Source organism: Pristiophorus japonicus, chromosome 4 (assembly GCF_044704955.1).
Source record: "Pristiophorus japonicus isolate sPriJap1 chromosome 4, sPriJap1.hap1, whole genome shotgun sequence".
NCBI classification, from domain to species: Eukaryota; Metazoa; Chordata; class Chondrichthyes; family Pristiophoridae; genus Pristiophorus; species Pristiophorus japonicus.
The window spans coordinates 309,004,084-309,020,010 of NC_091980.1; the positions used below are offsets into that span (position 1 = coordinate 309,004,084).

Consider the following 15,927-nt stretch of genomic DNA (forward strand, 5'->3'; position numbering starts at 1 on the left):
GAAGATCGATCCATGGTGGATCAAAGCAATTTCGAGCCTGAGAGAGAGGAGGCAGAATGCTGAAGTACACGGGGTGCACATATTTTCGATGAAATGTCCATCTATAATGCTAAACGTAAAATTGAATGGCTTAACCGTAGCCATGGAACTGGACACTGGCACTAGCCAATCCATCATGAGTAAAAAGATGTTTGAGAGACTGTGGTGTAACAAGGCATTCAGGCCAGCCCTGAGCCCCTTCCACACGAAACTGAGAACATACACCAAAGAGCTTATCACTGTCCTGGGCAGTGCCATGGTCAAGGTCACCTACGAGGGCACGGTGCACGAACTGCCACTCTGGATTGTCCCGGGCGATGGCCCCACACTGCTTGGAAGGAGCTGACTGGGCAAAATCCGCTGGAACTGGGATGACATCCGAGCGCTATCACATGTCGACGAGACCTCATGTACCCAGGTTATTAACAAATTTCCTTCCCTTTTTGAGCCAGGCATTGGAAACGTTTCCGGGGCGAAGTTGCGGATCCACTTGGTCCCAGAGGCACAACCCATTCACCACAAGGTGCGAGCGGTACCTCACATGATGAGGGAGAGAGTGGAAATCGAGCTGGTCAAGCTGCAAACATGAGGGCATCATCTCCCCAGTGGAATTCAGCGAGTGGGCCAGCCCAATTGGTCCAGTACTCAAAAGTGATGGCACAGTCAGGGTTTGCTGCTATTATAAAGTAACTATTAATCGTTTTTGAGCCAGGCAAAGGAAACTTTTCCGGGGCGGATCCACTTGGTCCCAGAGGCACGACCCATTCACCACAAGGTGCGAGCAGTACCTCATGTGATGGAGAGAATGGAAATCAAGTTGGACAGGCTGCAACGCGAAGGCATCATCTCCCAAGTGGAATTCAGCGAGTGGGCCAGCCCGATTGTTCCAGTACTCAAAAGTGATGGCATGGTCAGGATTTGCGGCGATTATAAAGTGACTATGAATCATTTCTTACTACAGGACCAATACCCGCTACTGAAGGCAGACGACCTATTTGCGACGCTGGCAGGAGGCAAGACGTTCACCAAGCTCAACTTGACTTCAGCCTACATGACGCAAAAGCTGGAGGAGTCTTCGAAGGGCCTCACCTGCATCAACACGCACAAGGGACTGTTCATCTACAACAGATGCCCGTTTGGAATTCGGTCGGCTGCAGCGATCTTCCAGAGAAACATGGAGAGCCTACTCAAGTCGGCACGGTGGTCTTTCAGGACGACATATTGGTCACGGGTCGGGACACCGTCGAGCACCTACAAAACCTGGAGGAGGTCCTCCAGCGACTGGATCGCAAAGGGCTGCGGCTGAAGAGGTCGAAATGCGTCTTCATGGCAACAGAAGGGGAGTTTTTGGGGAGAAAGATCGCGGCAGATGACATTCGGGCCACAGATGCCAAGACAGAGGCTATCAGGAACGCGCCCAGGCCACAGAACGTCACAGGGCTGCGGCCGTTCCTGGGACTCCTCAACTATTTTGGTAACTTCCTACCGGGGTTAAGCACCCTCTTAGAGCCCTTACATGTGTTATTGCGTAAAGGTGAGAACTGGGTATGGGGAAAAAAAACAAGTGATTGTTTTTGAGAAAGCCAGAAACATTTTATGCTCCAACAAGCTGCTTGTATTGTATAACCCGTGTAAAAGACTTGTGCTAGCATGTGACACGTCGTCATATGGAGTCGGGTGTGTATTACAACAAGCTAACATTGCGGGGAAGTTGCAACCTGTTGCCTATGCTGCCAGGAGCTCTTCTAAGACTGAGAGGGCCGACAGCATGATTGAGAAAGAGGTATTAGTGTGTGTGTGTTCGGGGTAAAGAAAATGCATCAGTACCTGTTTGGCCTCAAATTTGAGCTGGAAACCGATCACAAGCCCCTCATATCCCTGTTCGCTGAAAACAAGGGGATAAATACGAATGCGTCAGCCCGCATACAAAGGTGGGCACTGGCGCTATCAGCGTATAACTATACCATCCGCCACAGGCCAGGCAGCGAGAGCTATGCGGATGCTCTCAATCGGCTACCATTGCCCACCACGGGGGTGGAAATGGCACAGCCTGCAAACTTGTTGATGGTGGCGCAGCCCGCAGACTTGTTGATGGTCATGGAAGCGTTTGAAAATGATAAATCACCTGTCTCGGCCCGCCAGATTAGGACTTGGATCAGCCAAGATCTTCTGCTGTCCCAAGTAAAAAACTGTGTACTGCATGGGAGCTGGGCCAGCATCCCCGTTGAAATGCAAGAGCTAATCAAGCCGTTCCAGCAGCGAAGGGACAATCTGTCCATTCAGGCAGACTGCCTGTTGTGGGGTAACCGCGTAGTGCTACCAAAAAGGGCAGGGAGACGTTCATCTCGGATCTCCACAGCACACACCCGGGTATAGTAATGATGAAAGCGATAGCCAGATTCCACGTGTGGTGGCCCGGTATCGACTCTGACTTAGAGTCCTGTGTACGGCAATGCAGCGTGTATGCTCAGTTGAGCAACGCGCCCAGAGAGGCGCCATTAAGTTTGTGGTCCTGGCCCTTCAGACAATGGTCGAGGATCCACGTCGACTATGAGGACCCGTTTCTCGGTAAAATGTTCCTGGTGGTGGTGGATGCTTTTTCAAAATGGATTGACTGTGAAATAATGTCGAGAAGCCACCGCCACCATTGAAAGCCTGAGGGCCATGTTTGCCACCCACGGCATGCCTGACATACTGGTCAGTGACAACGGGCCATGTTTCACCAATGCCGAATTTAAATAATTCATGACCCGTAATGGGATCAAACATGTCACCTCGGCCCCGTTTAAACCAGCCTCCAATGGGCAGGCAGAGCGGGCAGTACAAACAATCAAACATAGCCTTAATCGAGTCACAGAAGGCTCACTCCAAACCTGCCTGTCCCGCGTACTGCTCAGCTACCGCACGAGACCCCACTCGCTCACAGGGGTGCCCCCCGGCTGAGCTACTCATGAAAAGGACACTTAAAACCAGACTCTCGCTGGTTCACCCTAACCTGCATGATCAGGTAGAAAGCAGGCGGCAGCAACAAAATGTAAACGATGGTCGTGCCACTGCGTCACGGGAAATTCATCTGAATGACCCTGTGTATGTGCTAAACTATGGACATGGTCCCAAATGGATCGCAGGCACGGTGATAGCTAAAGAAGGGAATAGGGTGTTTGTAGTCAAACTAGACAATGGACAAATTTGCAGAAAGCACCTGGACCAAACGAGGCTGTGGTTCACAGACTGCCCCGAACAACCCACAGCAGACACCACGACACACACCCAAAGGATCAACGACACCACGCCGGACCAGGAAATCGAACCCATCACGCCCGGCAAGGCCAGGCTCACCTAGCAGCCCTGCAGGGCCAACAATACGCCAGGCCAGCGAGGGCACAGCCAACACATCAGACCAGACATTTGTACCGAGGTGGTCCACCAGGTAAAGGCTCCCGGCTTGTAAATAGTTTTCACTTTGACTTTGGTGGGGGGAGGGGAGGAGTGATGTTGTGTATCTGTAAAGCATGCACTCCCATGTTCCACCACCAGGGAGCTCATTCTCTGAAGTCCCAAGGGATCCCAGCATCCCTTGGAAGCACTGTATATAAGCCGGCCCTTAAGGCGTTTTCCTCACTCTGGAGTGTCTTATTAAAGACTGAGGCCACTGTTACTTTAACCTGCCTGTGTGTTAGTTTACAGTATTCAGTCTATCGAGTTATTACATACATAATACCTAAGCTCTGGAATTCGCTTCCTAAACTTTCTGGCTTGCTAACTCTCGTCCTTGAAGACGCTCCTTAAAACCTCTTTGTCTAAGTTTTTGGTCATCTGTCCCAACATCTTATGTCAAATTTTGTTTGATAATGCATCTGTGAAGCACCTTGGGATGAAAATTTTAACGTTGAGGCATTGCCGGACCGGGAGCCAATGGTGTTAACAGGTGAACTAGCCTTGGTGCAATTTAGGTTACAGGCAGCAGAGTTTTGGAGGAGCTCCAGTTTAGGGAGAGTAGAACATGGGAGGCTGGCCAGGAGAGCATTGGAATAATCAAGCCTAGAGGTAACAAAGGCATGGATGACTGTTTCAACAGCAGATGAACTGAGGCATGGTCAGAATCATGCAATGTTACAGAGGTGGAAGTAACCGATCTTGGTCCGGGAGCGGATATGTGGTTGGAAGCACATCTCGGTGTCAAATACGACACTAAGGTTGCGAACGGTCTGATTCTATGTTAAAGGTGCTATATAAATGCAAGTTATTTGTTGTTCCAGCCTTCCGGACTTGACTTGAGTTCAACAGATCATAACTACTACTCCCATTTTTTTCAAACAGCAGATGTTGCTAATGGTTCTGCTGTTGCCATTGACAGCTTCTATAGACCCATCTTTAGTTTCTTTACTTGTCCCATTATCACTCCCTTTTGTCATTTAATCTCTCCTGCCTTCCATTCTATCTTAGATCATCCCTTTTGTTTTTTCCTCCCTTCAACCCCTTCCCTGCCTCTGTACTTGCTTAAAACATTTTACATCTCTAACTATTGCTAGTTCTGACTAAAGGTCAACAACCTGAAACGTTAACTCTCTTTCTCTCTCCACAGATACTGCCTGACCTGAGTATTTTCAGCAGTTTCTGTTTCTTTAATAAACTAAGGTATGGTTGATTCAGAAAAGAAAGCTAATGTATTAGTACAAATTAAAGTACAACAAATGACTGCCACAGTTTTAACCCAGCCCCTATTAGGACAAAGCAGCCCACTTGATTGGCACCCCATCCACCATCTTAAACATTCACTCCCTCCACCACCAGCATACCGTGGCTGCAGTGTATACCATCTACAAGATGCAATGCAGCAACACGCCAAGGCTTATTCGGCAGCAACTCCCAAACCCGCGACCTCTAATGCCTAGAAGGATGAGGGCAACAGGCGCATGGAAACACCATCCCCTGCAAATTCCCCTCCAAGTCACGCACCATCCCAACTTAGAAGTATATTGCGGTTCCTTCATTGTCACCAAGTCAAAATCCTGGCACTCCCTCCCTAACAGCACTACGGAAGTACCTTCACCATAATGACTGCGCTTCTCGGCCTTTTGGCTAAGATCATGCGTAACTGACCTGACAGGGGAGTAGCCACCATGACCTCTAGGTGGTTCTCCCTGGATCAGGAAGGTATATGCTTGCTTTTTTGGAAACAGGAGGTGGGCTTGACCCATCCACCTCCACGGAGGTGTGTGGGGGACCTGACCCATCCACCTCCATGGCACGAACCTGGTATTGCAGTACTTCCAGGAACGGTGCAGTGGCTCTAGGCCTTTTGGCTAAGAGCATTGGCGCAGAGTGATCCTTGGCGTGTGCAAGGTGACCTCTGGCGTTTGTGATTTGACAAAGAATTGGAACGATTGGCTACGAATTTCAAAAAAAAAAAATAATGACTGCAGCGGTTCATCGCTTCTCGGCCTTTTGGCTAAGATCATGCGTAACTGACCTGACAGGGGAGTAACCACCATAACCCCAAGGTGGTTCTCCCTGGATCAGGAAGGTATATGCTTGCTTTTTTGGAAATAGGAGGTGGGTGGGGTGGTTTGACCCATCCACCTCCATGGAGGTGTGTGGGGGGCCTGACCCATCCACCTCCATGGCACGAACCTGGTATTGCAGTACTTCCAGGAACGGTGCAGTGGCTCTAGGCCTTTTGGCTAAGAGCATTGGCGCAGAGTGATCCTTGAATGGGCCCAAGGTGACCTCTGGCGTTTGTGATTTAACAAAGAATTGGAACGATTGGCTACGAATTAAAAAAAAAAAGACTGCAGCGGTTCAAGGCGGCGGCTCACCACCACCTTTTCAAGAGCAATTAGGGATGGGCAATAAATGTTGATCTTGCCAGCAACGCCCACATCTCGTGAAATTTGGTTTATATAGTTCCTTTCACACAAAAAAACGTCCAAAGACACTTGAGAGTCATGAAAAAATGGACACAGAGTCAAAAAAGGATAGTAGCAGACTTCAGGAGGACATTGACAGACTTTACCATTATTTAGGCAGATCTCACATACTAAGTAGCTGTCCCTGGACTAACCGGCTCACATCTCTTTGGTTCCAGACTGAATGTGTTCTTGCTGCAGCCTGGAGTCTTTCCATACCTCCAGAGGGAGCGAGAGAGACAGAGAAAGATTATGCACTGACCCTTTCTTCAACCCTTGGTATCAAGCATCCGTCTGCCGAGTTGCTGATCAAATGAAAAGCCACCCCTGTGTGGAAAAGTTTGGAGTCTGTATGCCTGTTCAGCTGGACCTCCTGCCTGTCAAAATTAATGTAAACCATCCTAGCTGGGATATGACGACTTTCCACTGCTTCCCAATTAATGGTTTAATACAATGGAGTGACTTGCCAGGCCACTTCAGAGAGCAGTTAAAAGTCAACTACATTGATGTAAGACTGGAGTCACATATAGATTGGACAGGGTAAGGATGGCAGGTTTCATAGAATCATAAAATCTTGCAGTACAGAAAGATAATTTGGCCCATCATGCCTGTGCCGGCACTTTGAAAGAGCTATCCAATCAGTCCCACTCCTCTGCTCTTTTTCCATAGCTTGGCAAATTTTCTTCAGTATATATTGAATTCCCTTTTGAAAGTTACTACTGAATCTGCTTCCACTAAAGGACATTATTGAACCAGTTGTGGTTTTACAAATACTTCATGCATAAATCCAATTACAGCACCAAGACAAATATACTTTTACCCAACAAATGACAGATCTCACCACATGCAAACAGGAATACACATACTGTCTATAGATGGACAAGCACAATTGACATACAAGTTTTCTAGTCAACTGGTTCAATGTCTTCAATTGAACAAACTAGTTTTTATGTCACACGAGTTATCTGCGATTAAATCAATGAGCTCATAGAATTATAGAATCTACAGCACAGGAACAAGCCATTTGGACCAAGTAGTTGATGTTGGTGTTTATACTCCACACAAACATCTTATCTACTGCAATTGCTTCCGTCCACTCTGGCCCTGCATCCCTCCATTTCCTTGCCCCTCAAGTATGCGCCAAGTCTCTTAAATGCATCGATTCTATCATCTTTAACCACTCCAACTGGCAGCAAGTTTTACATTCTTGCCATTCTCTATGTAAAGAAATACCTCCTAAAATCTTCTGTTATATTATATTTATATCTTATATTTATACCCCCTTGTTCTAGACTCACCCACACGTGGAAACAGTTTCTCCACATCTAACCTATTGAATACTCCTCATAACTTTAAAGACCTCGCTCAGGTTTCCTCTTAGTCGTCTCTTTTTCAGAGAAAAGAACTCCAGCCTGCTCAACGTTTCCCAATAGTGACATCCTCTCAATTCTGGTCAACATCCTTTTAAGTCTTCTCTGCTATTTCTCCAGTGCTTCAATATTCTTATTGTAGTACGGAGACCAGAACTCCAGACACTACTTCAAGTGTGGTCTGACAAAGGTTCAATATAAATTTTACATTACCTCCCTGCTGTTTAGACCAAATAGACCATTAAACAAATAAATCAGATTGTCACATTACTCCGCCTCCCAGACCAAATTGCCATCCATGCCTTGAATGAACCAAATCTTTCCTTTTTTTGTTTTATAGGTAAATTCAGTTTGACATAGCCTTACCTAAAGCTCTCTTCCTCCCTCTCCTCTGTTAAGACCCTCGAAACCCACCTATTTAACAAAACGTTTTTGTTGTGATAATCCGCCTCCATTACCATTTGCTCTCCTTAGGTGCTTCACAGGGGGTGTAATCAGACAAAAATGGATGCCAAGTCACAGAAGGAAATGCTAGGAGGGCTGACCAAAACATTTTGTTAAATAGGTGGGTTGCGAGGATCTTAACAGAGAGGGAGGAAGAGAGCTTTACTTACCCCTGTAAGGCTATGTCAAACTGAATTACCTACAAAACAAAAAAAGGAAAGATTTGCATTTCTATAGAAACTTGTATTCCTATAGCACCTTTCATATCTCAGGACTCCCCAAAGCACTTTACAGCCAATTAAGTACTTTAAGTGTAGTCGCTGTTGTAATGTATGAAAATAGAGCAACTAATTTGTGCACATCAAGCTCCCAGAAACAGCAATGAAATAAATGACCAGATAATCTGTTTTAGGTGTTGGCTGAGGTATAAATGTTGGCCACGACACTGGAAGAATTTCCCTATCCCAAGGACTTGTGATCTGAATAGACTCTATGTGTGCAAGAAACACAGAAAGCTAGCATGCAGCTACAGTAAGTAATAAGGAAGGCAAATGACATGTTGGATTTATTGTAAGGGGGGGAATTTGAGTATAAGAATAAGGAAGTCTTGCTACAATTGTACAGGGCCTTGGTGAGACCACACCTGGAGTACTGTGCATAGATTTGGTATCTTTATTTAAGGAAGGTTACACTTGCCTTGGAGGCAGTGCAACAAAGGTTCACTAGATTGATTCCTGGGATGAGAGGGCTGTGCAATGATGAGAGATTGTGTGGAATGGGCCTATACTCTGGAGTTTAGAAGAAGAGATGATCTAATTGACACATACAAGATTCTGAAGGGGATTGACAGGGTAGATACTGAGAGGTTGTTTCCTCTAGCTGGAGTGTCTAGAACTAGGAGCATAAGGGGTAGACCATTTAAGACTGAGATTAGGAGGAATTTCTTCACTGAGGGTTGTGAACCTTTGTTATTTTTTGCCCCAGAGGACTGTGGATGCTAAGTCTTTGAGTATATTCAAGCAGAAAGATAGATTTTTGGATTCTAAGGGAATCAAGGGATATGAAAATCGGTGGGAAAGTGGAGTTGAGGTCGATGATCAGACATGATCTTATTTAATGATGGAGCAGGCTCGAGGGGCGGTATGGCCTCCCTATGCTCCTATTTCTTATATTCTTACACCATGTGCCATATAAGGTTGAAGTCTCTACCCTACACAAATCTGATCAATTCCTTATTGGGGTGCATGTCATTTCTTGTGTCATTAGCTTGAGGGTAAATAGCTACATTACTAATGGACCTCATGTAAAAATAGCTCCCAATTCAAGTGACCAGGTCATTACATTCAACTAGTTGAAGGAGGCATTGCGCACAGATTCATTTGCAAGGACACATTGGATAGGGGTATTGGAATCATGGTAAGTTAGGTTAAAGATTGAGAGGAAGACAAATTCTTTGATGTAATCAGGTCTGACTGAAGCAGATTCCTGATGCAGTACTTCCTTCAAATCGGCTGACTGTAACCTCAACTTTCAAAAACAGAATCCTGATTTGGGAGCTACTTAGGGGTGAAGTCAATTAATGTTTTTGTTACTTGTCGGAATTTCATACCAAATTATCGCCAATAGCCTCCTGGCCCAAGGAAAACCTGTGACAGCATTTTGTCACAAGGTAGAATTTTTGAGAGATGATGTAAATTTTGCCTCACCAATTTCCCCCATTAACATGGTGACTGAAGTACAGCACCTCAGCCTTAACTGGCCTGCCTTTTGTAACCACAATAGTTTGTCACATGTCTAATTAAAGGTGGTAAGGTCATCCGTATACACTACAGTATAATCCTCTGTTTCCACGGGACAGAATCCATCTATTGAATGTACAAATGGATTTTTCATCCCTAAAGGTATGATTGTAATCCTATAGGTGCACTAAATGCAATGGGTGTACAAGCACAAGGATGCACTAAATTAGCAGGTCTCATTGCGATACTGAGAGCTCCTAACTTGATAAGGAGCTCCTCTGTGTGAGGCATAAGATGTGCACCACCTAGTGTCAGGCCAGTTAATTTTCTAAATGCAGTCTTTGTCCTCCTTAGGTTTGACCACACTGAGTACGTCTGAGGGCTCACTGAGCAATGCATTACACCCAACCTCATGCACATTTTCTTTGTTCCCATACACTGTAGGCGATAATAGTGCTAAGCACTTTAAAGGGACTTGTGTGAATAACCATGCTTGTCTGTCTGTCTGAGAACCGCAGCTGAAAGCCAAGAACTCTGCAGCTTGCTGCCTGTGTTTGGACAATACTGGTTAATAATGAATACAGATTTGTTTTCCTCGTTTACCCCATCCTCTACCACTGGTCACAAGTCTCAATATTGTGCCACATCCTGTGAACTTATTCCTGCGTGACCAGCACCGTGGATTGGTGGCTGGTTTGGGGGGGGGGGGGGGGGGGATATCGGATGCAAACAAAAAAAAAATCAACTAGAAGGTTGAAGACTTGATTTTATTTAACCATTTGAAACAACTTTTATTCACACACTCATTTTTACAGAAGATTCCCAAACTGACAGAAAATGTACACCACCTTGTAGAAATATTAAGTGAAAATATTTTGATTAAGAATCATAATATAATCTAACCTCTATCATGCTCTGTGCTCTTAAGCAAGTATCCTTGAATGGTACAGAGGGTCCAAAGTAAATCAGACACACCTAACTCTACAACAATAACACAACATAGACACCTGCAGGCATGTTTCTGGAGTTGGGTAGCTCTATGTCCTACACTCCCCCAGCAGAGGGCAGCACTGTGTGCCATCCTGCCCCAGCAGAGGGCAGCACTGTGTGCCATCCTGCCCCAACAGAGGGCCTGACCTTTACTTAACGCAACTACTGATGGGCAACAGGCAGTTACTTAAACATTAAAAAGTTTCCAAAAAGGCACAATTTTTGATCTTGCCAGTAAAGTGATCTTCATGAAAACTCACTAGATTTTAAAAGCAACTCAAACATGGAGCTAGTGATACTGTACCTGCCAGTATTCCTATAAATTAGCCAACAAGAATTTTACTGTGTCTACATAAATCTCAAATATCTGCAGCACAGCAAGGGGTCTGTGGTGCTGAATTTAACTCCAAGACAAACAATCCCTTTTTCTCGAAATGTTTCTCCCCTTCTGTCCTCAGTTAAAGGCAATGACTCCGTTACTGGTACAGTTCCACAGGCTTCCATCTCATTATTCACATATGCAGGGGCAGTCAACTTGACAAAAATCAGCATTAACTAGACAGAAATGGCCTCAAAATGGGATTGGCAGACCTACCAACCCATTTGTGCAGACGATCTGACGGTCACCATTTCTACAGGGGCCTACCGCTAAGGGACTGATGCACTTGCCTGTTTCAGGCGGTAGGCCCTTTATAATCTGCAAATTGGAATCCTATGGCACACATAGGACCCCGATTGCCATTTTATGACACAACTAGTTGGAGCTTGAGTCATGCTCACTCCGACTAGTTTTACAGGCGATATAGCTGAGGAGGGCCCAAAGAGGTTAAGGTTTAAAATGACACTTATGGGGCCAGGAGGAGCAGCAGTGCGAGCCTAGACAAGGAGTTTCAGCAATGTAGGGGATTTGGGAACACCACAGCCAAATCTCATCCTGTCCTCACCTAATCTTCTCAAACACATATACGCATTACAGCAGGGGGCCACAGGGTACAGAGTAGGAGCAAGAACCCAGACGGATTTGTCTCCTTCACTAACCGAGGGTACCAAGGTCCGATTGCTGACTTGACTGAAGCTAACTAACTCAGTGCAGACCAGGGAGCACACCTGGGCCTTCTATTGTGTATGTCTCTGTACCACATCAATCCAAGCATGTACCTACTAAACCTCACAAACCTCATGGAAGCTCTGCATCCCAATATTAAGCAGAGAACCCAAGAAGGGAGGGACACAATCACATTTATAATTTTGGTATAAATTACTTTTCCTTCCTCTATAGAATACCATAAAGATAATGTAGGAGACATTCAAATTTGCAACATTGGATTACCCTCCTTGTCGCGACTCACTGTCAGGGAGTATTTATGGGCTTTTAAAAAGTAATCGGATAGTACCGAGGGGACACTCATGAGCAGTGTGGAATAGCACATCCCTGACTTCATCATAACCAGAGTCTTGAGGAAAGCTGGGGAGGGGGGGAGGGGAGGGCAAACTGAATATTGTAGGGCCTGAGTGTACAGTAATGTAAATGCTGTGCAAGAAACTTTCAAGTAGGTTCACGGACTCCCAATTTCTGCAGCCTGGAGTCCATTTTCCATTTATACATTGAGTGTGAGAGGTTGCAGGCCCTTTTCTGCTCCTCAATTTTTGGTTGCACTTCAGTCCCTGGGCACCGGTGTGGAGGACAGTAGGAAGATTGGAGGACCTCCTTGTTGGACTGCTCCTGGGCCTGGCCAAGGTGATCATTAACTGGTCCAGGGAGCGGGCTGTCGAGGGAATCGCTATGTTCGCGCCTGGGTGTCCCTGGAGATGGAGCATACGATGTCTGATGGTACACTTGAGGCCTTCCGCGACTGGTGGGCACTAGAGGGACTGGAGTGCTTCATCACTTTCAGAATCAAAATTCTGATTTGATTTGTTAAGTTTCATTTAATTTCAGTTTAATTTGCAGTTTATTGGTTGTGTCCCTTTGAAAGGTACCAGCCATCAATCACTGAAATCAACATATTAAAAAAGGTGTAGGCAGTTCAGAGAAGGTTCACTTGGTTGAACCTTCTTGGGATGAAGGGGCTGTCTTATGAGGAAAGGTTGAGCAGGTTGGGCCTATACTCATTGAAGTTAAGAAGAATGAGAGGTGATCTTATTGAAACACAAGGTTCTGAGGGTCGTGAATCTTTGGAATTCTCTACCCCAGAGAGCTGTGGACGTGGAGTCATTGAATATATTCAAGGTGGAGATAAACAGATTCTCGAACTATAGGGGAGTCAGGGTTATGTAGAACAGGCAGGAAGAGTTGAGACCAAGATCAGATCAGCCATGATCTTGTTGAATGGCCTACTCCTGCTCCTATATCTTATGTTCTCATGTAAATGCACTGGGCAGTGTGGCACTGAACCATACAGAATAGAAAGGTCCCAAGTTCAATCCCTGGTTTGTGCTGAATGAGTGGATTTCAACAGGCAAGGCAGTAGGGACACTACAGTTAGTTGTGGTGTGCCTATGTAAGCAAGCTAGGTTTACTGCTCCTGATCACTGACCAGTGGCTCCTGCTTTCAGGCCCTTGTGTGGACAGGATCAGGTTAGACCATAATGTGCTCAGGGATGAATCTCCTGCTCTCATTCACTATTTAGGCTCACGCATGAGATATTGTTAATTGGTTGAGGTGCTAGCAGCAGCGTTGGTATAAAAGTTCAGCACAAGTTTTCACTTTACGAGGAGGGGAAGGGAAGAAAGAGGGGAGCGAGGGAAGGGAATGGGAGGGAGGGGGAAGGGGACCGGAGGTAAAACCCCAACACGCTAACCAGCCAAAGGTTAGATCAATTCACCAAGAACCACACACACGCGCGCACATACGTACTGACCATTGACAATTAATGAAGTCCAGCCCTTATACACAAGCTGCAGAAATAGTAAAGGCCCAGCCTCTACATTCAATGGCAGCTAGAAGCATCATTTCAAGTGCAGTTACCATCATCCAGATGAAAGAGGAAAAAAAAATGCAGAGAGAACAAGCAAAACCAAAATGTGCCAGGTCTTTGTCTCACTCGAGTTTATGCCCCCAATGTTATTTAGTACCCATCATTAGTATCACAGGACTTATAGCAAATAAATAATGAATGCTTCTCCAAATATGATTATGTAGGAGATGAGAAGGGATTCTGAATTTAAACAAATATTGTGGATGCATCGATGATGCATCATTTTGTCTTACAAACATCCGCCACTGCACATTAGCAGGAGGATGGCTAGCAGCCGTGATACCTTATTTAGCATATCCCAGTGTCGATTTGGTTGAGGTGTGGAGGGGACGGTGGTAAGCTGGACCACCACCTATTAAAAAAAGGTTACAAAGCATCATCGGTGAGGGACTGGAGCAGATTGTTAGCCCAGTTAATGGGGCGATTGAGAAACAACAGGCATTATAAACTTAAAATCAGCCAGTGTGTTTTACCAACATAACCCAATTGCACAAAATACATGGCAATTGTGTGATCTTGCACACCCAGTGAGGAAGCCATGTTTAACAGGAGCGCGGGTTGGATATAGGACTATAGCACTGGCATCCCAATTCTCCAACCGCCCTCCACTGGAAAGTGCGGATCACAGGACTCGCACCTTACATTCCCATCTCACTAGTCTTCGTGACCAAATCTCCAACCTTTGTTTCATTACTCTGGGTTAAATATTTTAAGCTTTTCACATTCCCTTGTTTTCTATTCAATGTTGGCGTTAATAGACCAGGTTGCATTGAAGCCGATTGATTAGGGAGCATAAACCAGCCAGCAAAGTAAAATATTAAAAAAATATATTTAAAACAACAAAAATTGTTCACTTTCTTGCTGTTATACCACTCACAGGAAGCTTCTATTGACTTGAAATTTATATCACACTGTGCAACATGCTGTGCTATTTCTTTGAAGGTTTGCACATGCCCGAGTGAACTTAATTAATAATCCGTGACCAGTCCTAATCAGGTCACTTGTTATAAATCAAAACGTTCGGATTAATGGAACAAAAACAAATAGTTTCTTAGGTTTACACCCAGTCGATACAATTGTGGAAACTGACCATTAAACGTTGTTTGTTACAGGCATTGGAACTTTGGGATTTTACCGTTGAAACTAGGTCGTCAGAAAAATTCCAGAAAAAAAACCGTTAAACACAACAGCACAAAACTAGTCAGGAAAATGTCAGCTGTGAACAGAGCAGAAGAATAATTTTGACCCATTTGGTAACATCATCAACTGAATGTGAACTGGCCCAGTGACTCCATGTCAAGGTGTAGAAGGATGATCAGCCAGTATACCGCCATCCACAGCAGAATAACCAGGTACGGTAGTTCTGGGTGACCTGAAGGCACGTTATCATGGTTATCAATGGCAGTTGGGTACCACAGTGCTTCCAATGCACTCGCATTGTCGGATTGTTGAGCTGACCTGTGGAAAAACCAGCACAAACATGAAAACAGGGAGATGATTAGCAAGTGCTGAGGTTCCCGTCACATCTCGCATTTGTAAAATTACATTTATATACCAGGTACACTTCAGTGCAACAGAGTGGAGGAGTCCTACTCACTGCAACTATGAGTTGCACAAGAAAGGCCCAGGTTTATCCATTCACCTATTTGAATGGCTGAGCAGGCTCGAGGGGCTGAAGGGGTCTACTCCTGTTCCTATTTCTTATGTTCTTATTTATTTCCTGCACTCACTTTCTGGAAACTCCCTCAACTCTGCTTGGTGCTGTCTGCTGCCAGCAGGTGACCTCTCTCAGGTCAGGAACTCACTCACACAGGAACATTCCAGCCTCTGACTACTGCACTTTGTTGTGTATTACCATGCCTCCCTCAGACCATTTGTCAGGCTACACTTTAGTCCAGGTCCCACAGAAAAACTTCAGGGTATTGGGGGAATACAAGTTCCACTGGGGAGTGTGATGCAGCATCGATTTAGAGACTCCACTTTCATGAAAAAACATGTCACAAGGTTTAGGTGGGGAGGCAAGGCATACATCATTGTTTTACCTTGTATGGCAGATGAAGCATCTTGATAACAGTTTAGCTTATTGTCCCAGGCATTGGTAAACAAAAACAACAATTTCCCAAAGCTTTTTAAGATGAGGGAGGTGCCTACTTAACCTGGAAATGCTAGTGGATTCTCAACTGGAGTGACTCTTCTCGCAGAGGGTCCTCAGTATTGGACTCAATTCTTCAAATCGTTTATTTGGAAATTGCGGAGGCAGAGGCCATAATCTTCCAATCCGCCTTTGATACGGAGATGGTGCCAGATGACTAGAGAATTGCAAATGTTACACCCTTGTTCAAAAAAGGGTGTAAGGATAAACCCAGCAACTACAGGCCAATCAGTTTAACCTCGGTAGTGGGAAAGCTTTTAGAAACGATAATGCAGGACAAAATTGTCACTTGGACAAGTCTGGAT

At 45.3% G+C, this 15,927-nt stretch overlaps 1 protein-coding gene and 2 pseudogenes across 2 annotated transcripts in view; 2 read left to right on the top strand and 1 right to left on the bottom strand.

Annotated features, from left to right (window-relative positions):
* The first annotated feature begins 5,101 nt into the window (after nt 1-5,101).
* Nucleotides 5,102-5,332, top strand: LOC139263614 (U2 spliceosomal RNA; annotated as a pseudogene).
* Nucleotides 5,333-5,471: 139 nt separating this feature from the next.
* LOC139263572 (U2 spliceosomal RNA) lies at nt 5,472-5,710 on the top strand (annotated as a pseudogene).
* Nucleotides 5,711-10,284: 4,574 nt separating this feature from the next.
* LOC139263503 (calmin-like) overlaps nt 10,285-15,927 on the bottom strand; it is a 98,690-nt gene continuing 93,047 nt past the window's right edge. For both annotated transcript variants that reach the window (XM_070879684.1, XM_070879685.1), the window contains one exon: nt 10,285-14,928. In XM_070879684.1, coding sequence (XP_070735785.1) covers nt 14,733-14,928 — 196 coding nt within the window. In that variant the 3' untranslated portion in view covers nt 10,285-14,732. The remainder of the gene's footprint in view (nt 14,929-15,927) is intronic.